We start from the raw sequence: 25,535 nt of genomic DNA, 5'->3' as shown, positions 1-25,535 counted from the left end.
CCACACTGCCATGTAGTATAGTATCCCCAGGAAGATTTGCTGGACAGATAACAACCCAGAAGAACAGATCAGGCCTTTAATCAAAATAACTTTAATCTGATAGCTCCAAACCTCAACAGAACTGTAAATCATGAGTCCTTTCACACTCTTTAGTTAAAAAAAAAAAAAATTGTGGGCAAAGAGATCTGATCAAAAAAGAGGATAAGAGTGTCACAGAGTCCTTCCGTACAGAAAACCATAGCCAAGAACAGCATGGGAAGGCTCCGGAGACAAAAAGCTTAGTGTTATTTTGTTGCTTTCTGGGAAGTATAGACTGGAAAGTCTGATAAGAAGACAAGACAGAAAAATCGTTTTGTGAGCTAATGAGGTATTTTTCTCCCAGGCTCTGCCAGGAGAGTATTACTTATAATTAAGTCATCTTGCTATAGACTTTTATCTGATTCAAACTCACCCCAAATGGCTTATTGAGTGTAAAGAAAGTGGCTTATCATGCTCCTCTTCTGACTTCTTTCTCCACTTCACCCTTCTCCACCTCTCTGTGGGTTGGGATAAGCAGCACGGTGAAGAGGGAATGAGCATAGGTTTTGGAGTCAGAGCAACTTGAATGGAATTCCTACTCTGCTACTCAGTGCTGTGTGATTGTGGGAAAGTTATTTAAATTAGCAGAACCTCAGTTTATTTACATATAAAAGAAAACTAGTAATTGTGTCCACCTCATAGATTATTGTATTAAATGAGAAAATTCATGCAAAGAACTGACATGAGCCAAAGGCCTGTCTCCTACTGAGAGTTCAGTTATCTTAGAGACCATCATCATCATTATTATGATACTAGAGCTTGAAGTACTGTTCTATCCCTTAAACTCCCATGTGTTTGAGCCAGTTCTTGAGGAAATGTTGTTTCAAATAAAAAGTCAAGTAGGTGTGTATGCCAGGAAGGTTGCTTTCACAAATGTTTTATCTCCTTTATCTGTCTTGTTCTAAAATATATTTGTTTATATCACACATATACTAAACTTGGCCAATTGGCCAGCCAACAAATGTATTTCATGTACATTAATGAGGAAAAAATTAAATGTTTTATAGTTTATAGCAGTAAAAAGCTCAACAAAGCCCCAAACAGTTAAAGTTTTCAAGACTGTAACTCTTTCTAGTCTTGAAACAATTAAAACATCATTTGAGGAATCAATAAGTAAATGCATAATTCTCCAAAAAAGAAAGAAAACAATATCAAGATTCAATTACAGGCATTCAAGGATTCTTTCTTTTGCCTTCAAAAGCCAGCAAAATGATAATTTCAGAATTTCTCATAAATAAGACTGTGCTTTTAAACATGTCTTTGGTCTCAATTGGTTAATGGTTTCTTTTGCATCATATTTATATCACTTTGAACTTCTTTAATCTGTCTTAATAACTAGAAGATAACCAAATGAACAGACCATTAGAAGTAAAGACACATGAGAAGTACAGCAACTAAGTTGGCACGATAAAAAGGAATCCCAGGAAATGAACTGTATTAAATGTGGCTGTGTCTTCGGCCCCACAGATGATAGAGCAGCTGAGTCAGCTGATAACTGATCACCTGCAAATACAGCGCTGGCTCTTTAAGATGGATTCTGAGTTCCGAGGAAATGGGACTGCATTTTGTGATATTCCTTCCTACCTAAAGTGCTACAAATGGGTGCTAAAGGAGAGTAGCAGATATGGCCTTGAAGACTGGAGAAAGAAATGGGCACAAGTGAGTATTCAATGGTGACTTAAACCTGCAGTGTCTGCAAACGGGATGAAGCAAAAAGTTCAGCTAAGAGATGAAAGTACTTTCCTCTCTACTTAGCTCTGTCACCTGCTAGCAGTGCCGTTCTTGGGACCTTTTTCCTTATATACACAATGAATGGGATTGACTGAGTTCTTTTCTTTTCTTTTTTGAGATGGGGCCTCACTCTGTTGCCCAGGCTGGAGTGCAGTGGTACAATCAGGGCTCACTGTAACCTCTGCCTCCCTGGCTCAGAAGGCTCCTTCCACCTCAGCCTTCTGAGTAGTGGGGACTACAGGCATGCGCCACCATGCCTGGCTAATTTTTTCTTTTTCTTTTTTTTATTGAGATGAGGAGGGTCTCTTTATGTTGCTCAGGCTGGTCTCAAACCCCTGAGCTCAAGCAATACACCCATCTCAGCCTTCCAAAGTGCTGGGATTACAAGTATGATCCACAATTTGGGTTATTTTCAGTGTTTCTTCTCTGGGCCCTAAAAGTCCTCATTCACATCTTGAAATTGATTATGATAATTAGGAAGTAATTTTTTATCACATTCAGGTAACATTACAAATCTAATAATTTGCCCTGAGTGGTTCTTGATCATGTGCTTCTAACAACTGTTGTTATTAAGCTAGCTGTATTTTATTATGAGATAGAAATTCTATTAGTGAATGGTTGTCACCTGGAAGCTAATGTATAATAGCATTCTGTCAGCAGTCATATGTTTTTGAAGACAATTCAAGGAATTTTATGTAACTGCTGGTCCCTGTGAGATGCTGAGAAAATAGTATATTCCAGCCAGAAAATCTCCCAGCAAAAACTGAGCTGTAGGTAAAAAGTCTTAGTATGAATGGATGGGTATAGATTTTTTCCATGCACATTTGTGAAGCGATGAATCGTACAACCTTTTAGTCCCTTCCAAATTTGCTTAATTAAAGTAATTTTATATGGTTTAATATATAAATTAAACCTGCCATTCTAAAACTATCTTGCTTTTCATCCAGAAATCCCCAGTCTTGCCTGGCTTCTCTTAATCCCAGATCTCTGTTTTGGCTGACCTGCTGGTTAAAGCATAACCAATTAGGAAAATCTCAATGCAAATTCCCTTAACTGGTTCCTTCCTTACCAGCATACATAGCAGTGGGCTGTGCAAAGTGATTTGCATCCGCTTTGAGCATCCCACTACGCAAGTATATGAATCAAGACACAAGTGATAGAGAGGGAGGGGCACACCTGAGGGAACCACATTATTCTTGGAAAGTGGAGTGATGAATAAATCTAGAGAACAGTCAGGAGAGAGAGTTCCCTTTGACAAATGTGACTGGTTTCCCCATGATCTATTCTGGGCTTCGTTTCTCCCCTCCATCAGTAAATGGACTAAATGCAGTACCTGTCATGGCCAGCTTTTTACATATTATTTAAAGGATACCAAAATGAATTACTCTTCTAGATAAAGATAAAACAAAGAAAATGTATTTAATTTTGAGGCCCATAGAGATTTCCCTTATATTCTCTTTGAACTGGATTTTATTTCATATTGTATAGATTTTTTTTAAAGTAACACTGTTAAGATTAAACCATAAAAATATGTTTTTTTATTTAAAACATTGAAGTGTTAATGTGCAAAGTATTTGTTGGCTTCAGTATTTCAAACCAATAATTTTTAAAGAATTCTCTTGACATTAGACTATGATAAATTTGAAATGTTTGACTTTAAAAAATATTTAAAATACTGACATTTGGCTGAATTGTATTTAGAAGCCACATTGTGCATTATTTAAATTTCAGTTATTTTAAACCATAGCATTTTAATTGGCACCAAATACATTTGGCACTGTTGTTAATGTTATTAAATGCAAAGCTCTTGAATAATTAATAATCTATCTAAATCATTTTTTAAAACTTAACAAGGAAAATATATAATTATTCGGAAATCTCTTTACAGTCTGAGGCCAGTGCTTAGCCATGATCTGAAGCCAAAAATAAAGTAGTTCTGAAAAGGTGCCTCTTTTTTTTTGTAGGAGCCTATTGACATTCTTTTGCCTTCAAAGTGAAATCATATTCGGAGTGGAGGTGAGCTGCAGTCTCCATTGAGTGTAGCTATTGAGAATTTAGGATTAGAATTCTCCTTTGTTCCAGAAGACCATCGTAATGGTGCACATTTAGACATCAAAGCATTACTTTACGAGCACAGGCATGTTTTAATGTCCTATTACAGTTTGTAGACCTGTTTCTTTTGATAATGAAGATGTTGTGTCATCAAGCCTAGCCTGGCACATACAAAACATATGCTGGCAGGTTATTAAAAATTTCAGCTTCTTGATGAAAGACTATCCTGCAGGCTAAGAGTCCAGAGAAAGACTCCATTCTGGGAGAATTATTAGAAATGAGAATATGACTGTAAGCACTAAATTATGTTAATACTTACAAATAGCATCATTTGCATAGCAGTTTATGATGCAATACCATGATTTTTCTCATTGGTATGTTGTAGGCAACAGATTAAAAACAGTGCTGTTTATGGGAGTTTGAACTCTTGAGATTCTCTTGCATCTTATGCAGATACTGGTTTTAGATGTAGACAGAATTCAGTGCAGACTCAAGTATCTAATATAAAGATCATCTGGGCCGGTCGCGGTGGCTCACGCCTGTAATCCCAGCACTTTGGGAGCCCGAGGCAGGTGGATCATGAGGTCAGGAAATTGAGACCATCCTGGCTAACACGATGAAACCCCATCTCTACTAAAAAAATACAAAAAAATTAGCCGGGCATGGTGGCGGGCGCCTGTAGTCCCAGCTACTCAGGAGGCTGAAGCAGGAGAATGGTGTGAACCCAGGAGGCAGAGCTTGCAGTGAGCCGAGATCGTGCCACTGCACTCCAGCCCGGGCGACAGAGCAAGACTCTGTCTCAAAAAAAAAAAAAAAATCATCTGGCTGGGCGTGGTGGCTCATGCCTGTAATCCTAGCACTCTGGGAGGCCAAGGCAAGTGAATCACCTGAGGTCAGATGTTCGAGGCCAGCCTGGCCAATATAGTGAAACCTTGTCTCTACTAAAAATACCAAAAAATTAGTCGGGGGTGGTGGTGCACACCTGTAATACCAGCTACTCAGGAGGCTAAGGCAGGAGAATTGCTTGAACCCAGGAGACAGAGGTTGCAGTGAGCCAAGATCACACCACTGCACTCCAGCCTGGGCAACAGAGTGAGACACTGTCTCAAAAAAAAAAAAAAAAAAAAAAAAAAAGTCATCTCTTTTTTCACCTATGTAATTTGGAACCAGAGTTATCTGTCTGGTTATAGTTGAGAATTAAAATAGTCCTGAAGTCAGCAGATGCTGAAAAGTTGTAGTCATGGTTAAAAAAATTCAGTAGAGACCTGTAGGTGATTTTTAGGAAAAGTAGAATGTTACATGAAGGCCAAAATGAAAACAGAACACAACTCTATCATTTTTTCTTGGTGACTTGGTACCAAGCCTATTCTCTTCATCCTACCAGTTAACAAAACCTACTTCCCCCAACAAGTTCCAGTAAACTCATTCACTTAAGTACTCTGCTCGTTAAGTTTTAATGAATCCACACTCTTGCACACACTCCAAACTCCCCGTTCCCCAGTCGGGGGTATTTATTTTCATTTAGGAGGAATAAAGGCTTAAACAAAGGAAGGCAAACATGTAGGGGAGAAACATTCCTGGGTAAACTCACCTAAGACAGTCTAGGGAGACCCAGGCAGACACTGTGGTACTAGTCCTTGTGGCTTTTTTCCGTTTTTTTCTTTAAGGGTGTCTTCCTTTCCTCAATTCCTGGGACATTGGCTTAGTGGCAGTGATGCTACTGGTGACACTGCTTTGCAAGAGATCTTTGTAGAACAATTTCTGTGTGTAAAGCACTAAGCCAGTTTACTTTCAAGTTTCTCTGTGCAGCCCTTCGTGGGGCCTCTGTTACCCTGGAGATTCTGGGATGTGGTCTTGGCATTACTATTTTACCCCTTAATGAGAAAAAGGAAATTGAACTGGCTCTTGAATGCTTCTAGTAAACATTGCTATTTTAGCCTTTTGCAAGAGCAGTTTTACCTTTATTTGTACTTTGATTTACTTTGTTTGACATTTGATATTAATTTGGGGATCACAAAGGTAGGAGAAGAACTATGCCTGGAAAAGGTAGAATAAACCACAGTTGTTTTGCCTCCTTTTAGAACTAAGGCAACAAACAGAAAACACAATTACAAAAGAGAATCATTAACCATTTCATGCCATAGAACTCCCTGCATCTCCACCTCCATTGTGAAGATCTCTGTCCATTCAGAATGGCCCTGGAACTAGGTCACAGGAGCCATTGCAGAATGGCAGAGCTCGTTGTCCTGTGTAGAATTTAGTAGGTATTTATTAGGTGATCCCAAAGAGCCATTGCTTGTAATCACATCATTTTTAGAAAAGTTTAAAGATAAAATAACAAGATTAAAACAAATTTAACCAAATAAGTACATAATCACTTTCCCCAAACATAGTTGTTTTCATTTTTGTGTATTAATTTCTACATATGCAATATTTCTTTCTCATAGCTACAATAATAGTGTATATGCTAGTTAAACATCAGATCTTAAATATTTTCCATGTTTATACATAGTCTTCACAATTATTAGATGCATAATATTCTCTCATATTGATGAGCTGTAATATATTAAACAATTCAACTAAGTTGGAAATTTACGCTATTTCCAGCTTTCATTTTTTGGTGGTGGGAGGAAGGAGGGAGGAAATATTTGTTCGTTTTTATATTTGGTTTTTGTATACACCTCTTTTTGCTTCTGTTGAGTTACTTCCCTAGAAGAAAGACTCAGGAGTAGAATATTTTATTGCTTTTGTTACATATTGCCATATTCCTAAGAAGATAGTACCAATTTCCAAAGCAACTAGCAGAGAATAAGCATACTAGTTTTACCACAACCTTACCACCAGTGGATATTATGAACTATTTGCGCTTTTATTTTAGATATAAAAATCCAGCTTCTCATTGCCATTATTTGATTACTAGCAAGGGATATTCTTTTTTCATGTCCTTATTATTTGTGTTTTATATCAAAAATGCAAGATCTTTATTTTTTTAATCTAGATTTTCTAGGTTAAGAAAAAATCTAGGTTATTATTTTTTCTAGTCATGAAACTAATATAAATGATTATTGTTCACTTGTTTTTATATTTATTTTTATATGTTGAAATCTTGACGTCTTAGATTATCTTTATGTATTTAGTGGTTGCCAGAACACTGAGATTAAGCATTTTGTAGATGAATACACTGTTAAGGTGTTGACATCTCCTTGTATTTCTTCGTCATCATCATCATCATCATAAATAAATACTGCAGAGTACCTACTGGGTACCAGGTATTGTGCTAAGCACATTACATGAATTATCTCATTTAAACTCAGAAAAACTCTGAGGTTTTTACTCATTTACTTTCACACCAATTTAAGGTATAAGGAAGGTATTATTATTCTGTTTACAGATGAAGAAGCCTATTCTCAAGAAGTGACTTGCCCAAATTTATAGCTAATAAATGATTGTGCCTTGCTTTGAACCCACATCTGACTGCCGCTTGCCCAGTGCTTTTGCCACACTAAGCCAAGTACATTTAGGAAAGACCTTCTTATTTGAAAGTCCTGGGAAGTATTCTCCCTCACGTCCTTCCCTTTGTGACTCATACCGTGTGCTGCCCTTGTGGCAAGCTTTCTGCTTTCCAGAGATTTGTGGGAAACACAAATATTCCTGGAACACAGAGGCCACTGCTCTCAAATTTCTTCCCTTTCCTAGATGACTGATGAGCTGGTCTCCTTTTCCCACAAGGCAGCAAACTGGGAGGTGTTGGGGGCCATCAATACACATACCTCAGAGCTGGAGAGGAGGAACCCTGCTTGGGAGTTTCTAGGATTCAGCTCTTGCAACCCAACTGCCTCACATACCTGGTTATGTGCATGGGTGATGAGAGAGAATTTTAGACATCACCCTTTGATTGTTCATGGGAATGACAGATTTTCAATGCCTTTCTCAATTGAATACACTATCGTGATCATTTTAGTGAGCCTGTAAATTCCCAAAAAGCTTGGAGTAGCCCACCCTCACATCAGATGTAGCATTAAAAATATGGTAAGCATTTAAAACCCTTGTTTTTAGCCCAGTGCAGTCGATCACTCCTGTGATATTTTGTAATCCCAACACTTTGGAAGGCCGAGGTGGGAGTTGGCTTGAGGCCAGGAGCTCAAGACCAGCCTGGGCAATATAGTAAGACCCTATCTCTACAAAAGATTTAAAAATTAGCTGTGTGCCTGTAGTTCCAGCTACTTAAGAGCCTGAAGAAAGAGGATCACTCGAGCCCAGGAGTTTGAGGCTGCAGTGAGCCATGACTGCACCACCACTCTCCAGCCTGGGTGACAGAACAAGACTCCTATCTCTAAAAGCAGAAACACCCTGTTTTTTAAAAAAATAAGCAACCAAATATTTTGTTTGTTTGTTTTAATTTTTTTAGTCTCCTATTCCAGGTTGACATAGTAAACTGCCTTTTAAGCAGAATGAGTGTTGGAACAGGCTAGTCATTCAGGGTAACTAAGAGGTAGTTTGGCTTCCTGGGGTTCCGTAGTCAGGGACACCTACGTTAGACTCCCATGCTTCCTGGGGGATAACATAGGCAAATTACTTCAGCTCTCCAAGTCTCCCTTTCTCTGTCTGTAAAGAGAGATTAGTACCTGTCTCATGGGTAAGTGGTGACAAGTAAATGAGATAATTCTGTGAATTGGCTAGCAGTGTGCTTAGCACATAATAAGACTTTAAGAAATGCTACCTATTATTATTGTTATTATTACCATAAAATTGTATTATAACAAAATACAGGTAACATTGAACAAGTACATACAACTTAATCTTTCTTTGGTGATTTAGAAGGTTCTTTAGGCTCTGGTAGGCTTCCAGGATATTGCTATGTCCATCAGCCATCATTATATAGGGTTGTGGCTGTTGAAGATACAGAATGTTGGTTGATCCGGTTGTTCCCAGCCTATTCTTTACCCAGACAGTGCCTTGAAAAGAATGTCTTCATAGCAGCCTGCTTTCTTATCATTTAGAAATATAAAACAGTTCCATTTATTTGAACTTTCTATGAGTTGAATAAAGAGGCTTGACAAAGTAGAGATTATTCTGACGGAAAGATTGCAACCCAGTGGCTTTATTTTCTGGTTCCAGTTGGTGTATTTTCTAATTAGTGTAGCAGCACGTCACCACAATCATTGGAAAGTCTTAATCATTTACATATTTGTCTTTATCTCTGAGAATGACTTAGAATGTTTTCTTCCAGTTCAGTAGTTATTTTCATGAAGCTGCCAGGGTTGAGTGTGAGGTGTTTCTCTGTGCCTGAGGAAGATGACAGGAGAAGGAAAATTGCCTCCCCAAGTGAAATGAAAGCCAGGGTACCCCTTCTGAGGACCTATAATAATCAGCTACACAAGCTGTTGGTTTGTGTGTCCTATTGATTTAATATGCTTCTAATCAGTACATAAAGCTATGGGCCTGCAGTGTTAATTTTTCATATGCTTACAAAGTACCCTTTGATTTTCTGTCACACGTTAATTACAGTGTTTTGCCATTAAATAGGAAGCTTTGTGTAAACTAATTACCAGGTAATCATTGTCTACTGCAAGCGTGCTGTTTATACCTTTTATTTTATTCTAAAAATGCACAGATCTCACAGTCTGGAAACACTCTACCTTCCAGCCATTAGTTCTCACTAATTCATAGCATTATTGTGGTGAGAGTGTAGGAGTTGTAATTGTTGTGGTATCAGAGCTGTTAATTACCGGAGTAAACAGTTGAAATGGTGCCAAGGTCTATTGTACAAGGCAGAGAAAAGGAGGTTTAAATGTTACTCCCACCATCTGGGGACTGGAGGAGAGGCAAATGCTTGAAAACAGCAGTGAGGCGCTATCGCCGCTTCAGCTCCAGGGTTGGCGGCCATATGGATCCCGAATATTTTGAATCAATTGAATTTAACTGCCAGTTTTTTGCAATAACAGCGTGGAAGGAAGGAATAAAACAAAAGATGAGAGGAACGAGAATTGGTTAGTGTTCTCACATCCAGGAAGTCCCCACTGGAGGTCTTTTGGAAAGGTCCGTTTTGCTGAAAACCACAGAGCAGGCATGGGCATTTGGAACGGTTTCAGAATGAGTTTTACTCTCCTCTGACGGTGACTGCGCCATTTGCTTCTGGTCGTCTGTCCTTGGTGCCCCTCGGTGAGACAGGGATGCCCTTGAGAAGACTCAGACTTTCCTGTAACTGTGCCAGATCCAACAAAAATCCTGACTTTGGAATTCACTAATTTACCATCCTGGTATTTTAACAAGCATGGTCTGTGGAAAGAAAACAATCAATATATAATGCTACTACATCTGCCTCAAGTGTATGCATCTGTACGTGTGGAAATATCAAAGAAGGCATAGCTCTTCACTCTGATTAAGAAAAGTCACTGCTTGCCCATTCCTTTTGCATAAAATTAAAATATAAATTCTCCTGATAGTCTCTCATTTCATTCCACAAACTCACTCCTCTCCCCCACTACTTGAATGAAAAAATCAAGTCCAAAGGGCACATGTGTTTCCTTTTGTTTTTAATTTTCAATTAAAGAGCTTTCATCAGCATATGCAATTTTCTCAACCAGCGATATTTCTCTTAACTGGAAAGAAAGACCCTGTTACCAGTAATGATAATTATGGCTACTTCTACTTATGGCTGATTTTAAAACCACATGGTTTCTGCTTTAAAATATTGCATGATCTTAGAATGGGCATGTGTATTTACTTGATGTCACTCTTATATTTTAATATAATTTCCTTAAAACCATTTTCCAATGTTAAAAATATTTCTAAAACACCAGTCACTTGCTGCTGTAACTACTTTTTAATATCATTCCCCAAACATGAACATATTCTTCTTTTTTTAAACCACCCTGGATTATTTATCTTTAATTGTTCCTTTAGCAGATGTTGAAGTAATTCTGGGAGTAGTGTAAACAACTCCCTGAAAGAAAAGGATCACAGGCCCTCACATACACCATGAACCAAGGACAGGGCTTGTCGGGGCTTTGATGATGGCAATTTTGTCCCGGGGAAAAATTTTCCTGCCTTTCTGTATTTGCAAAGTTCAATTAAGAATTTCAAGAAGCATTTAATCTTTATCTATTGAAACCCCCAGCATGCAGCGCGCACAGGGTGAGCCTAGAAAGAAAACCACAGCCCCCTGTGGTGAGAGGAAAAAAGAAACAGCAATTTAAGCGCTGGAAAGTTGAAAGGGAATGAACCTCTCTAGTGTTTGTGGTGGGGGGCAAAGCAGTTGTGCTGAGCTTTGGAATGGAGGCACAACATATGTGCCTCAGTTGGACAAAACGCTTCTCGAGTCAAGTCAACTGCTAGGCCTGCATGTTGGTGCAAGGTGGAGGCATAGATAATGAGGGACAGACTCCTCGAGAAGCATCGAGTGGATAATGCTACATAAGTATGGAATTATATACCGCATTTTCACCATTCTGTTTAATGAGAGCCGCCACCGCAGCGAATCACTTGCCACACAGCCGAAATGGGCCATTAGCTATCAAGGGAAAATTGTCTTTGCCGCTTTCAGCAGATGGAGCAAATATTTTACAAAGCAATTTTACATACCAAAAACATTTGTGTGCCTTGGTAATGTTGGCTGTTTTACATTATGTTACCTTCTACAGCAGCATAATTTTCCATCTCATCGAAGGCAAAGTTGGCATTTTTGATTTTTAAATTCTCAATTAACAATTAAACATGGAGTATTAAAGCAGTCCTTAAACTTTAAGTAGGTGTGGGAAGTAGTTGATGACTTGCCAAAGACATTTTCATTTTTTCTTCATCCTCTCAGCATATTTTTGCACTCTAAAGAGGGACTATTTCTAATAATCTTGATGGAAAGGAATGAGTGGAAACTCCATTACTGATTGCAGAATGAGACTTACCAGTGCACACAGTGATCAGAGCATCTGCTGGCCTAAAACACCCATCATGGGTTGTGGATACACGGTTTGGTTCACCCATTGCATCAGTTTAAAATGTTTTAAGTTTCAAGTAATAGAAAACCCAACTCAAAATGGCTTTTAAAATGATGAGAATGTATTATCTCAAAATGGCTTTAAAAATAAAGAGAATTTATTATGTCAGCTAACTAAAAATTCAAACATTGGTCTGGCTTCAGACAAGGCTCAGTGATATCACCAAGGACCCAGTTACTTTCCACTTCTCCTGTATACTGTGCTCCATTGTAAGGCTGGCCATCCTTAGGGTTACAAGATGGCTGCCAGTAGCTCCTGCAGTTTGTCCTGGCTCAAGGCAATAGGAAGAGAGAACATCTTATCTGGTAGCATTCTCAGAAGAGCATAAAGCTGCTTTTTCAGAAGTCCCCAGGAAGTGCTCCTAATATTCGATGGGTCTAATTGGGTCATGTGCCCATCCTGAACCAATCACTGTAGCCAGGATGTGGCTTTGCTCATCAGGGCCAATCCTTGCAGCTGAGTTGGGGGGCAACACTCTCAATCAACTCACATAGTTAGGCATGGGGAAAGGATTGGTCCTGAAAGAAGTTTGAAATATTATTACCCTGAAAGAGGGGACATAGATGCTGGGCAGCCAGTGACAAAGGCCCATGCTACCATATGTTCATACATTTGACAGCACTGACTTGGCATCACCTGTGGATGATGTAATCCAGCCCAGACTGAGCACTTGTGCCTTGATGGCAGTTACCAGCACAGATTCCACTGCATCATGGCACACTGGTAGCAATTGGGTTTGAATCCCAGTTTTGCTACTTTATGGCAGTGTGACATGAAAAGGGGATGACACTGTCTGTCTACCTCAGAGAGTGGCTGAGATAATAAATGTAAACTACCCCCACCCCACCCTTGCACATGCCTACCACATGGTGAGCTTTTAATCATTAAAAGTTTTAGGCTTTTAATAAAGCCTAAAAAGTGACTAAAATGTATCTTGTGCACAAGGAAGCAGCCCTTCTAAATGCACCCTCAAATTTGGAACCCCTCCCTTCTCTCAATCTGTGTACCACTAGCTGATTCAAATCCTGAGCACCTTTCATGGTGCTCCCCACTTTACACTTTTGAAGAGGCAGCAGGGCCGGAGCACTTACCCAGGAGTCAGAGGCAGCCAGAGAGCACCTGCAGCCTCCCAGTATGACCGGAGAAGCCCTCGTTCCCTCTTCTGTGACATGAGGCATTTGTCCTAGATAGTCCACATGGCTCCTTTCAACACTGACAGTCTCTTGCTTACTTTTTCAGGTCATTGTCTTGCCCTTTTCACTCTCCAGTCTCCATGTAGGGATGTCAGAAGCATCTAGAAAGTAGAACCATGTAGGCAGGTCCCTTGATTTTCTTTTGAACACCAACAGTGTCTGATATGGGAGATTTGAGGTGATTAACCAAAAAGTTATTAATTCACCACTGCAGATTGGCACATGACCCAGTTACACCAATGTGTGTCTGTATGTGTGTATGTGTGTGTAATACACACACAGAGAGGCACTCTTGGAATCTACTTGGTTGGGGAAGCTAACTCTGTAGAGTTTGAAGTAGCTTTAGTCATTGAGTGCAGTATTAAGCTTTAGTCATTAGCTTTAGTCATTGAGTGCAGTGGAGAGTCTACTGGCTTCCCCTAAGATATCCTGAATTTCATTCATTCAGACATCTCTTCCTTCAAATTTACAGTTTCTTGATAGAAAGAGAGAGAGCAAGAGGCGAGGTACATACTTGGTAGACAAGAATCTCTGGGGTGCATCGGCCAGGCTGGTGGAGCCCCGTGCCTTCTGCAGATGTCTTGGAACCTTCCAAGGTCGTGACGATTGTTGATGCACTCCGAGAGGTAAATGTGGGCACTGGAAAAAGTGGAGGCAATCCTGTGCAGTGGCAAAGATGGGGCTGAAGTTTCTTCTGATGGGAATTGCCCTAGAGCTATCAGCCCCACAAAGCTAGCCGCTAATTGCATTCCCAGAGCCAGTGCAATCATGATGGAATGAAAATCTGGAATTCTGACTTTTTTCAAAAGTCAAATGTATTTTTTCTTGCACTTGTTTATTATCAACAAGGTATATATTTTTCTTTCCACACTTCCCAAGTCATTAGCTCTAAATGATCTGTTCAAAATGGATAATAGCCTCTCTGAAACACTGATGTGGTCGTCCATCGTCCATCACCTTGTTGTTACTCAATGCAAAGCCAAAAAATCTTCCTAACTACTCATTTCACAAGTTATTGTTGTCTTTTTTTTTTTTTTTTTGAGACAGAGTTTTGCTCTTGTTGCCCAGGCTGGAGTGCAATGACACGATCTCAATTTACTGTAACCTCTGCCTCCTGGATTCAAGCAATTCTCCTGCCTCAGCCTCCCAAGTAGCTGGGATTACAGGTGCCCACCACCATGCTCGGCTAATTTTTGTATTTTTAGTAGAGACAGGGTTTCACCATGTTGGTCAAGCTGGTCGTGAACTCCTGACCTCAAGTGATCCACCCACCTTGGCCTCCCAAAGTGCTGGGATTACAGGCGTGAGCCACCACGCCCAGCCTCATTTCACAAGTTTTTGAGATAAAGATGTGCCCCTGTTGCTGGCTTATAACAGATATTCAATATATATACACTTCGGGAAGATAGAAAAGGGAGGAAGAAAGCAAGCTAGCAATGGTTTCCCTAACTGTTATTTTCTGTCTTTCATCATTTGTTGAAGCTCACTGAGTGATCTTACACAAGCCTCTTCATTCTAAGTGCCTCAGCTCCCATTTTAAAGCAAGAGAAATAACATCGTAGTGGCCACTGCAGAGTGTTGCTGAAAGGACTGAATGAGATCATGAATGTGAACCTGTGATGAGACAAAGTATTTTACAAATAGTATTCTAATGATTCACATGAATTGGAGTGTTTGTCTGTTATGGAAGGGGTGTGTGTGTGTGTGTGTGTGTGTGTGTGTGTGTGTGTGTGTGTATGTGTATGTTTGTGTGTATGTAAGTTTGTTTTGAACAAAATAAACTTGAATAGCTACAGATCTTCCCTTACCAGCATCTGCCCTTAAAGTTGTGGCAATTATGTTTGAACTATGCAAAATGATAAAAACTAGAGAACAGAAAGCCCCCCAAAAACTGAGAGCTTGCATCTGACGTCAATAGACCCATTGTGGCCATTGGGACCTTGTTGCTTCTTGGGAAAAGAGTGTTCTTAGCTTGTTAAACCACTGCTGCAATGGAGTCCTTTGCTCCTGGATTTGAGCTCTGGCCTAACCCACCAGTTCACAAGCAGCTTCTGAGTACCAGCAGAAACCAGACTGTAAAGGGTTGTTTTGTTGGGGGGATAAAATAAAATGAAGCTTTTACCAAGAATGTCATTTTTCTGACCTTACTTGAATATATGAGCTGCAGGTCCTGCTGTATTTTTTTGGTTTGTTTTGTAGGGATAGGAAGACAATTTTCATTGGTGCTGAGGCCATTCTTAGTATAATCCTTGTTTTTCCCATCAGACACTTTCAAAATAAAGAAATAAATTAAACAGTTAATACCCCTCTCCTCTTACCTCGCATTATTCCTCTCCATGCCTTTTTCTTAGAGAATGAATCATGGCCCCAAGCTGCCTCTGTGTGCCTCAGCATCCCTACTGAATGTCACCCTGCCAGTGCCTTCCGCTGTGTACCTCTCATGGTGAGACACAATTACTCCTCCAGATTCCAGCAGCCGACTTTCCTCTAGGAAAGTTACCCCTTTACTGGGGCTTTGTGCACAGTGAAAACTCCAAGCGTCAAAGCAGAATGGCTGGCTTTGTGAGCAGAGGCGGTGGCAGAAGCCTGGCACAGTGTCCAGATGCCATACACAAGCAGCAGGCTGATGAGTTACTTATTGGCCCTCACATAGTATGTTGCATCTGAGGACACTTCATAAATGTGACCTCATTTATCTTCCCGATGCCGTTCAGAGGCAGGGAATCCCATAAAGTCCACCCAGGAAGAATTCATGGTTCTTTAGCAGCCTCCCCTCCAGCTGCTTCCTGAGCGGCAAGGAGGAGCCCAGAGAGGTTTCACATTTCATCTTATTCTGTAACTTCAGCTTTAAGGACTACGTCCTATGTTTATCACCATCATGACTCATTCTGCAGACATTTAGTGTTCCCTGTGCTAGGCACTGGGAGACTGACCTCAAAGCCAGTGCCCATGCCATTAAGCAGCCCCGAGAGAGCTGGAGAGCACAAAGAAAGCTTTCTCTCCCAATTGGAGAGAAGGCTTCCTGGAAGAGCTGTGGCTGGAATGACCTCAGGAAGGATGAGGGGGAGTCAGCAAGGGGAGGCAGAGGAGGGCAGGTTAGGGGGAGGCTGAGAGCTGGGCAGGAAAGTGAGGCCGCATTAGGAGCCAGAGGCCATATCACAGAGGACCTTCCTCATCTGTCGTGTTGAGGAGTTTGGACTTGATCCTCAAGTTGAAGGAGATCTCCTTTCAAGATTTACGTGGCAAGGGTTTTACCTGCTCCTTCACTGCCTTTTCTCCCTCTCTCCCCAACGCCAAAAAAAAAAATATATGCCGGGCGCGGTGGCTCACGCCTGTAATCCCAGCACTTTGGGAGGCGGAGGCGGGTGGATCACGAGGTCAGGAGATCGAGACCACGGTGAAACCCCGTCTCTACTAAAAATACAAAAAAAAAAATTAGCTGGGCGCGGTGGCGGGCGCCTGTAGTCCCAGCTTCTCCGGAGGCTGAGGCAGGAGAATGGCGTGAACCTAGGAGGCAGAGCTTGCAGTGAGCCAAGATCGCGCCACTGCACTCCAGCCTGGGTGACAGAGCGAGAGACTGTCTCAAAAAATATATATATATATAAAATATATAAAATATAATATATATATATCACTTTTTTCTAGTTCAGTTGCTTAAAAGGCCTGACATTCTGTAATTTTTGCTATATAGATGAATGAATGAATGATTTATGTTTGGACTGTCTTGGTATGAATGACCACATAGTGTATAACTGGGTAGATGATTTCACGTTCCCCAGCAGTGGGGCAGAAAAGGCCATTTAATCAAGGCAGAGCAAAGAAATTCCCACTTGCCTGAGAGAGGGCCTGGGCTGTGAGACTTCCTTTCCTTGCCATTCCATTTTCCAGAGAAGAGTGGGATTCTAATGCTGTGTTTAATTGTCCCAGCTTTGGGGCACTTCATAAATCAGAGACAATTGGTCTTCCTTGATAAAATGGAATGGTTTTAACTGAAACAAGTGTAAAACAAAAGAAAGATGGATTTGGGGGACTGTTCAGAGAAGGAACAAAGAAGGGGTCCGGGTTGCTGGAGCTGCGCATTTCACATGCTTGTTTATAATTTAGATACAGGGCTTTGGGACGATCAGGTAATTCACAGTAAAGATCAGAGAAAATGTGCACGGTGTATAGGATATGAAGGGAGGGAAAAGGCCCATTGCTTTGACAGCAGTTTCCTTGCCTCTGCATCACAAAGCAGAGCTCTCTGCATGAGCGCTTCACCAGCCCTTCTTAACAGACCTCCTCCCACTGTGCAGGGAGTCGTCCTGAGCTGAGTGTGAGCCAGGGCGCTCTCCGCTTCTTAGGGCAGTTCTGTTTTGTATGTCAAGCACTTCCTAAGCTAACTAATGAAACTCTCCCACCAAGATTTTCTGGATATTTCGGAAGTTATTCAAAGTTTTTGAACCTGCCGAGGGCATAATGTCAGATGTTTGTCTTCTACTGTGGATTGTCAATGGGCACTGGACCTAGAATCAACCAGCTGTTCCAAGGAGTTGGGGCGAGCAGTGCATAGAAGACAATCACTTTTTAATGGTAGGGAAATTGGAAATAAGTGTGTGTGATTTCTAATATTCCAATCCCACCCCCAAAGCTGATCCCTCCAAATTACTGCACCATCACTCAGATTCAGAAGTTCCCTGGCAACCTAAAGTAAATCTGAGTTTTTCTTGTCAGTGCTCCATATTTTGAATATGAATATTGTCTATCATATGAGTTTCAGTCCAGTACCCTGCGTCACTTCTGGCAGAAATAAAATCTGAAGAGGTGGCTTCTAATTGAAAATGTTTAGATAGTCTAAGAGGAAGAGTATCGCAACTTAGGACATCTAAAAAAAATTGTCCTGGCAAACCAAGGCTTTTGAGATCAAAAGCCAGACTCTTATTCGTTAGAGGATTCTCTACTGATTTCATTTTGACAGGAGGCTCTTTAGTCTATGGGCTGTTTTACAGATGGTATGGGGCCAGCCTCACATCCAGACAGATGAGACTGTGACCCAGGGGGGATTTCAGGCAAACTGAGGCTGGCCCCAATACTCCTTCCCACCTAACTCTTCCAACCCATCCCTACCTAAAATCTCACCTTTACAGCTTCAGCCATAGTTTAAGGCTTTGATGATGAAGTTGTAGGATGCAGACATCCACCAACAAGGGGGAAATGGCACAGATTAAAGAGATGGAAGATGACTGGACACTGTAGCTCATAGCTGTAATCCCAGCACTTTAGCAGGCGGGGTGGGGGACTGCTTGAGGCCAGGAGTTTGATACCAGCCTGGACAACATAGACCCATGTCTACAAATATTTTTTTTAAATTAGCCATGCATGGTGGTGTGTACATGTAGTCCCAGCCATTTGGGAGGCTAAGGCAGGAGGATCATTTGAACCCAGGAGACTGAGGCTGCAGTGAGCTATGATCACACCACTGTACTCTAGCCTGGGTGACAGAGAAAGACACTATCTCAAAAAATTTAAAAAAAAAATTAAAAAACATACGGAGGTGGCCAGGTGCAGTGGCTCACACCTGTAATCCCAACACTTTGGGAGGCCAAGGCAGGTGGATCCCCTGAGGTCAGGAGTTCGAGATCAGCATGACCAACATGCTGAAACCCCGTCTCTACTAAAAATACAAAATTAGGCTGGGCACAGTGGCTCATGCCTATAATCCCAGCACTTTGGGAGGCCGAGGCGGGCGGATCACCTGAGGTCGGGAGTTTGAGACCAGCCTGGCCAACATGGAGAAACCCCGTCACTACTAAAAATACAAAATTAGCCAGGTGTTGTGACACATACCTGTAGTCACCAGAAACAAAAAAAAAAGTTAACCCCACATTTTATATAAAGGGAAACTGAGGCCCAGAGTGAGAAAAGATATTGCCCAAGGACACTCTGCTGGTCAGGCTGCCAGCTGCAGTGGGTCTGAAACCTGGTTTCCTGATGCCCAGAGAGAAGGGTGCCTTTCAGAGACAACAGGAACAATTAAGAATTTTTAGGGCACCAAATCACTTTTGAAATATGAAAACTGAAATGGCTGAAAAAAGAGAGAACATTTTCAAAATGGCTTTCTGACTCTGGGTAAACAGTAACCACATTTTTTTTGCCTGTTGGAGGCCTGGTTTTTAATCACTCCACAAGCAGTTTTCATTTCTGTAGTAAAATTGCTTGTGGTTCTATTTAATTTGTTTCTGCAGGAGCCAGCTTTGGTGAAGATCTCCGAGGAGCTGGCGGGCATTTTAGCACAGCACGCACAGCCAGTCAATGAGAAACGGTTCCCGACGTGGAGGAAATTCCTCCAAACATTTCTCAGTCAAGGTAAATAAGACTGTAAAGTTTCTATTGAGGATTAGTCTACACAACCTTGGATTCTAGTTTTGGGTCAACTGGGGCCAATTTAAATACTTCGCATCTCCTGCGTTGGTTTAGAAAAGTGCTCCTGTAGTTATCTTTTTCAAATGTTGCCTAAATATTTATCTTACACCCAGCCTCTTAAGTAAATAGGAACCTAGCATGCCAAGCATGGCATGGGAAGCTCAAGATTCTGGGCCTTTTTTTACACCACAAATTTCTCCTGAGAGATGGGCTTTGGAATCAGATTACCTGGGTCTAGACCCCATCTGTGACCTTGAGCAAGGTTCTTAAACCCACCAAGGCCCAGTTTCCTCACTTACCTACCTCACCACCCATTTCATTGGGTGGATTCACTGAAATACAGATATGAAAGTTTCTACCACAGAACCTTACACAAAATTATCTTTAATAAGTGTTAGTTTCTCCTTCTGTTTTCTAGGAGAGCAAAAATGGTCTCACTTCCAGTTCTGAATATAGCATTTCCAAACAAGGATTTGCTACAGTCCAGGAACAAAACGAGCCTCCATTCCTTTCATCCTCCTCCTCCTACTTCATCCTCATTTCCTAACAACATTGGGTGGTCCATGAATGAGGGAATGAATGGAGTGAATGATGCCTGTCTACTGTCTCAGAGGTCCCTGTGGGGGTGCTACACAGAGGCACACCCATGAGACAGCCCTCACTCTCTAGGAGGTTACAGTGCAAGACATATTATATGCTTACCTACATGCACAAGAAGAGAGGGTTAGTATAATAGGCCAGAGAAGGCATCTTTCCACTGCTGTCAAGTGATAATAATAATCTCAGCAATAATCAATAATGGTAAGATAATGTCATGTCAGATGATAACAGCAGGAGCAATAGCACAGTGATGATAATAGCACAGTGATGATAAAATAGTGAGCTTAGATAGTGCTTATTATGGGCCAGGCACTCTTCTAAGTATATCTATATTAACTTATTGAAGCTTCCTAACCATCCTATGAGGTGGGCACCATTATCACCCTCATTTTATAGAGGTGGAAAATGGAAGTACAAAAGATTAACCCCAAATCACTCTGCTAACACACAGAAGAGCCCATGAAAAGCTACCTCTGTGCTGCTCCAGGAGTCTTGAGCACAGCCAGTAGTTACATTTATCCAGGCATATTGTAGCTCAATGTATGAGAGTGTATGAAAGGACAGATCTGTTGGTTGTTGGAATATACTGGCTGGGCAGGGTGTATTGGACACCCTGTTAATGAATTATTTAAGCAAGGGGTTGAATTGCAGCCATCTAACAAGATTGCTGGAAAGAGATTCTTTGCAGGGGACAGTTGTGCTAGACAACTTCCAATGTCCTTTCAACTCTAAAAGTTTGTGATTCTATAAATTTCCACATGTACCCACTGATAGACAAGTCAAAGTAAGGAAAGTCAATCCCATGCATAAATGGAAGAAAATCAAGTGGCTACCACACACACACACACACACACAAGATCAATAATAAGGTGTTTTTTCTTTTTTTTTTTTTTTTTTTTTTTTTGAGATGGAGTTTCACTCTTGTTGCCCAGACTCGGGTGCAATGGTGCGATCTTGGCTCACTGCAACCTCCCCCTCCCGGGTTCAAGCGATTCTCCTGCCTCAGTCTCCTGAGTAGCTGAGATTACAGGCGCACACCACCATGCCCAGCTAATTTTTGTATTTTTAGTAGAGACAGGGTTTCACCATGTTGGCCAGGCTGGTCTCGAACTCCTGACCTAAGGTGATCCACCTGCCTCGGCCTCCCAAAGTGCTGGGATTACAGGCATGAGCCATTGCGCCCAGCCTAATAAGGTTTTGTTTTTTTGTTTGTTTTTGTTTTGTTTTGTTTAAGTTACAGGGGGAAGACCATGATGATCTCCAGGCCCGTTCAGGTCAAAGTGTTAGGAAATTTCCAGATCTTTCAGCATCTGCCTGCAAAAGCCTCCCTCTAAACTATTTCTTTTCATGTGAGCTTTGTAGATGAGAAAGGCTTTCCTAGCAACTATCTCATCTGAGCTGTATAACCACAAGCTAAGTCTTCACCTCCACCTCCTGTTCATCTTTATCCTGCTTTCTCAGCCATGCTTATTTATGGAGAGCAGTACGAAGCCTTATTACCTTAATTTTCTTCATGAAGACACTGAAGCTCGGAGATAGGAGGGGACTTGGGGAAAATCACACAACAAATAAGTAGTAAATGGAACACAAAGTTAGATCCTACAATTTTAGCACATTAAAAAACCTGGTTCTTGAAAGTCATGTGTTTTCAAAGCTTCTGCCTTTCTCTCAGCCCAGTGCGTACAGCAGGCCCTGCATCAATGGTCCCTAACTGAGCCAGGGTGTCTCCCAGGTTTCCCGACTCTAAGGTCACCATCTCCCTCCCTCCAGCTTCCACCATTGCCTGTTTCATTCCATTTATGTTATCTCCAGTGTGCTTATGGCCACAAAATGTGCTAGGGATTTGATTTCTAAATTGTCATAGGATTATATCAAAAGCAATACTTTTTCATTTTAATTTTTATTTTTTGAGATAGGGTCTCACTCTGTCACCCAGACTGGAGTGCAGTGGCACAATTATAGCTCACTGCAGCCTTGGCCTCCCAGGCTCAAGCAATACTCCCATCTCAGCCTTCTGAGTAGCTGGTATTACAGGCGCACATCACCACGCCCAGCTGATTTATTGTTTACAATTTACAATTTTTTTGTAGAGACAGGTTCTAACTTTGTGGCAATACCTTTTTCAGAAGAGGAATTAATTGCTTTGCATGGAAAAAAATAACAGTGAAAAGGTTATGGTCATGATGCTGAGAAGATAGTACAAATAAGCTACTTTGAAATAAAATACCCAAGTAATCTTGTCAGTTATGAATGATAATGTGTTTCCACTGAAGCACTGTCTTTCAAAACATAGGTGACAGCTGAAGCCACAAAGTTAACCAAAGCCTAGAGTCTCACTAGGTTTTTCACTTTTGTAGATTTTTGTCATTGTTTTTTTGTTGCATTTACCTTGCTAAATCCTCAGCAACTGGTATTTAGATATAGCACACACAAGTAGGCCTCATGTGAAGAAAAGAATGTCTCAAACAAACCAATAGAAAAATTAGGATTTGAATATGTACCCTCCAAAATCGGTTTTCCTTTTGAAACTTGGTGTTTGTTAGGACTACCTCTGACCAAATTTATAGACATTTAAGGAAAGTGCCTTTTGGATGAAGTAACAGATGACTGCATTTGAAAACTGCTCATTTTTTTCTTTGTATGCTGTTCAAAGTCTGTGGCTTATACCTGTAGGCAGAGGTCACACTTCTCCCAGCCCCCAGCAAATTTGTGAAATACAGGCCAAGTTTCTCTTAGTGCTGTCAGGTGCTAGATGGCACCCTATCTATGGAACACTTGTTGTTTTTACTTTTAAATTATCTAACTCTTTACAAACAATATCTTAAATTTTTTCTCTACGAAGAAGACATATACAGTAAGATTTGTAAGTTGGGCCTAAAAACAGAAGATTGGGGCTATGTAATTTTTGTGGACACCACTGAGATAGCCCACAAATTAGCCAGAAAGATGTTATTGCTGTGCTTGAACATCAGACTTGCCTCTATGATTTTTGGCATTCAAAGCAAAGGGTAAAATGTAATAAATTATAAAGCTCTCATTATCAGCAGAGAGAGCATATGTGTTCTTCAAACACGGCAATATCTCTTGGTTCTATATTTTTAAAAATGTTTTATAACTGGCTTTATATAGAAGTCCTTTGGCTGACATGATGGTCAATGTTCTCTCTGCCTGCAAAAAGCCCAAACCTGTCAAACCTTCAAAAAGCAGTGAAGTTTACCAAAAAGAGCACATTGGTCATCAAGATGCTAACTGTGGACTCTGGGCAGTTAATTCCCCATGAGGGATTTGACCATAATTCTTGGGTTCCCTGTTTAATGAGTGGGCATAGACCCAGTGATCCTCACGGTGTCTTCAAATTATAATCAGAATCAAAACTACCATTCACCGAGCCCTACAATATACCAAGCATTGGGCTAAATACTATAGATAGATACAGTATCTCTAAGATGCACAACAATCTAATGAGGTAGGCTTTATTACGCCCATATTACAGATAAAGAAAAATAAGTTCAGAGAATGTAAGCTACTTACCCAAAGTCTCTCAAGACATGGCAGATGCAGAATCTGAGCCCAAGTCAAACAAAATGCATGTGTCCTTTCACCTACTCCATGTTTTTCCCACCAGGGGGTGTGATTGAAGCATTCCCACCTGCAGACAATGTCACCAACCTGACAGTGGACATGCTGATAGAGCCCAACGGGAAAATCAGCGTGCTGTCCACAGGGGACCAGCTTCATGCCGAAAGCCCCTTCATCTCCTCTGGTACTACCGTGCCTCAGACCTCAGTGGATCCCCAAGTTCTCACTTACTTGTGCCTCCAAATTGGAAAAGCCTGCAGAATGAGAGATGTGGTTGGTTACTTTTCTATAGATCTGGTGACTTTTATAGATCCAAGCACCTTAGAACAACAGGTAAGTTGAATGGATGCCACACGAAATGCTAAAATATGTAATGACTCTGCACCCTACACACCTACAGTACAATAGGGCATATGAGGGCTCTTCTAAAATAGCACTGATTCTCTGATGAACTTGCTCTAAATTCAACACCTACATGGCCCATGCGAATCCAAGTGAGACCAGGCTTTATGTCTGGAAATACAGGGCTAGGGTTGTCTCATTCAGGTACAGTTGGAGCTAAAGAGTGACTGAGGCCAGGTGCAGTGGCTTACACCTGTAATCCCAGCACTTTGGGAGGCCGAGGTGGGCAGATGCCTTGAGCTCAGAAGTTCGAGAGCAGCGTAGGCAACATGGAGAAACCCTGTCTCTACTAAAAATACAAAAATTAGCTGGGCCTGGTGGCATGCACCTGTAATTCCAGCTACTTGGGAGGCTGAGGCAGGATAATCACCTGAACCCAGGAGGCAGAGGTTGCAGTGAGCCGAGATCATGCTACTACACTCCAGCCTGGGTGACAGAGTGAAACTCCATCTCAAAAAAAAAAAAAAAAAAGAGTGACTGAATCTCACCCCTCACAGTTCACAGCTCTGTTGATTAGGCCCTCAATTCTGTCCATTAGTGTTATCCCTATGTATCATGAAACTATTTTATGCCATCCAGGGAGTGGAACCTGTCTAGAGCCTGTTTTATATAGAAAATCAATCACTAGAAAGGAGTTAAGAGTTCACATTTCTGTTCCTTTTCTTATCAGTAGTTTACCCACAACTTAGATTGTCTAATTTTTTTCTTTAAAAAAACGTATTGAGAGATACTTCAGAAATATAAAAAGGTCTAAATAATAATATAATCAATATCACGTGCCCCTGCCCAGCTTAAGAAACAAAGTGGTGTCAATGCCACCTGCAGTCCTGTGTACTCCTTGCCAAGCACATGGCTCTTCCTCCTCCTAGAGGCCAGGAGGAAGCTACTGTCTCATACCTGGAGTTTTAATTCCCTTTCATCTCTATGCTTTCACCACACATGGATACACCCAAAAATAATGTAGAGTTTTATTTTGCATGTTTTTAAGCATTTTGTAGATCATAACATCCTATCTATTATTATTTTACTGTATGCTTTTATTTAATATTCCATTTGTGAGATTCTTCACGTTCATAGTTATGGTGCTGAGATATAATATTCAGGATAAATCATCTTTAACCTTTTTCACTTTGCTTTTCCCACCTAAAAGTATAATGTTCAAGTTCACTACTATTTCACAGGACTCATGTTTTAAAATGTCCGGTTGCTCCTTTCTTAGTGCTGCGTGTCCAGACCTCTGTCAAAAGGGCGAAATGACCTCTTGGCCTTCCTCTCTCGATATCGCAATATCCTCTGGTCATCTGCCTTGTACATATACTTTAGTTGTTTTAGAATCATTATTCTCAGTTTTACAGTCTCCATTTCAGTCAGATGATGGCTTCAAAGTGAGAGTTTATGTTTTTTGGCAGTTTTCAGCTTGTTCAATAATCGTTTTCCATTTGCCTTCCTGGGCCCTCCATTGGTTTTACATTCTGTTCTCAGGCCTGTACATTGAGAGGGA

At 41.0% G+C, this 25,535-nt stretch overlaps 1 protein-coding gene and 1 long non-coding RNA gene across 13 annotated transcripts in view; one reads left to right on the top strand and one right to left on the bottom strand.

The window, feature by feature from the left end:
- Window positions 1–25,535, top strand: part of IQCH (IQ motif containing H) — a 257,935-nt gene that overhangs the window by 162,214 nt on the left and 70,186 nt on the right. For all 9 annotated transcript variants that reach the window (XR_009209572.1, XM_058427228.1, XM_058427227.1 and 6 more), the window contains 3 exons: window positions 1,546–1,737; window positions 19,276–19,396; window positions 23,679–23,965. Coding sequence is in view for 8 of the 9 variants with exons in the window: in XM_058427228.1 (XP_058283211.1) it covers window positions 1,546–1,737; window positions 19,276–19,396; window positions 23,679–23,965 (600 nt within the window). In the remaining variant the exon portion in view is untranslated. The remainder of the gene's footprint in view (window positions 1–1,545; window positions 1,738–19,275; window positions 19,397–23,678; window positions 23,966–25,535) is intronic.
- LOC116482348 (uncharacterized) overlaps window positions 25,020–25,535 on the bottom strand; it is a 91,056-nt gene continuing 90,540 nt past the window's right edge. For all 4 annotated transcript variants that reach the window (XR_009209573.1, XR_004251846.2, XR_009209575.1 and 1 more), the window contains one exon: window positions 25,020–25,518. This is a non-coding gene — a long non-coding RNA (uncharacterized LOC116482348). The remainder of the gene's footprint in view (window positions 25,519–25,535) is intronic.

The sequence above is a fragment of the Hylobates moloch genome, unplaced genomic scaffold, assembly GCF_009828535.3.
Source record: "Hylobates moloch isolate HMO894 unplaced genomic scaffold, HMol_V3 SCAFFOLD_14, whole genome shotgun sequence".
Classification (NCBI taxonomy): Eukaryota; Metazoa; Chordata; class Mammalia; order Primates; family Hylobatidae; genus Hylobates; species Hylobates moloch.
The sequence above is the reverse complement of the archived record's forward strand: the minus strand, read 5'-3'. Positions and strand labels throughout refer to the sequence as shown.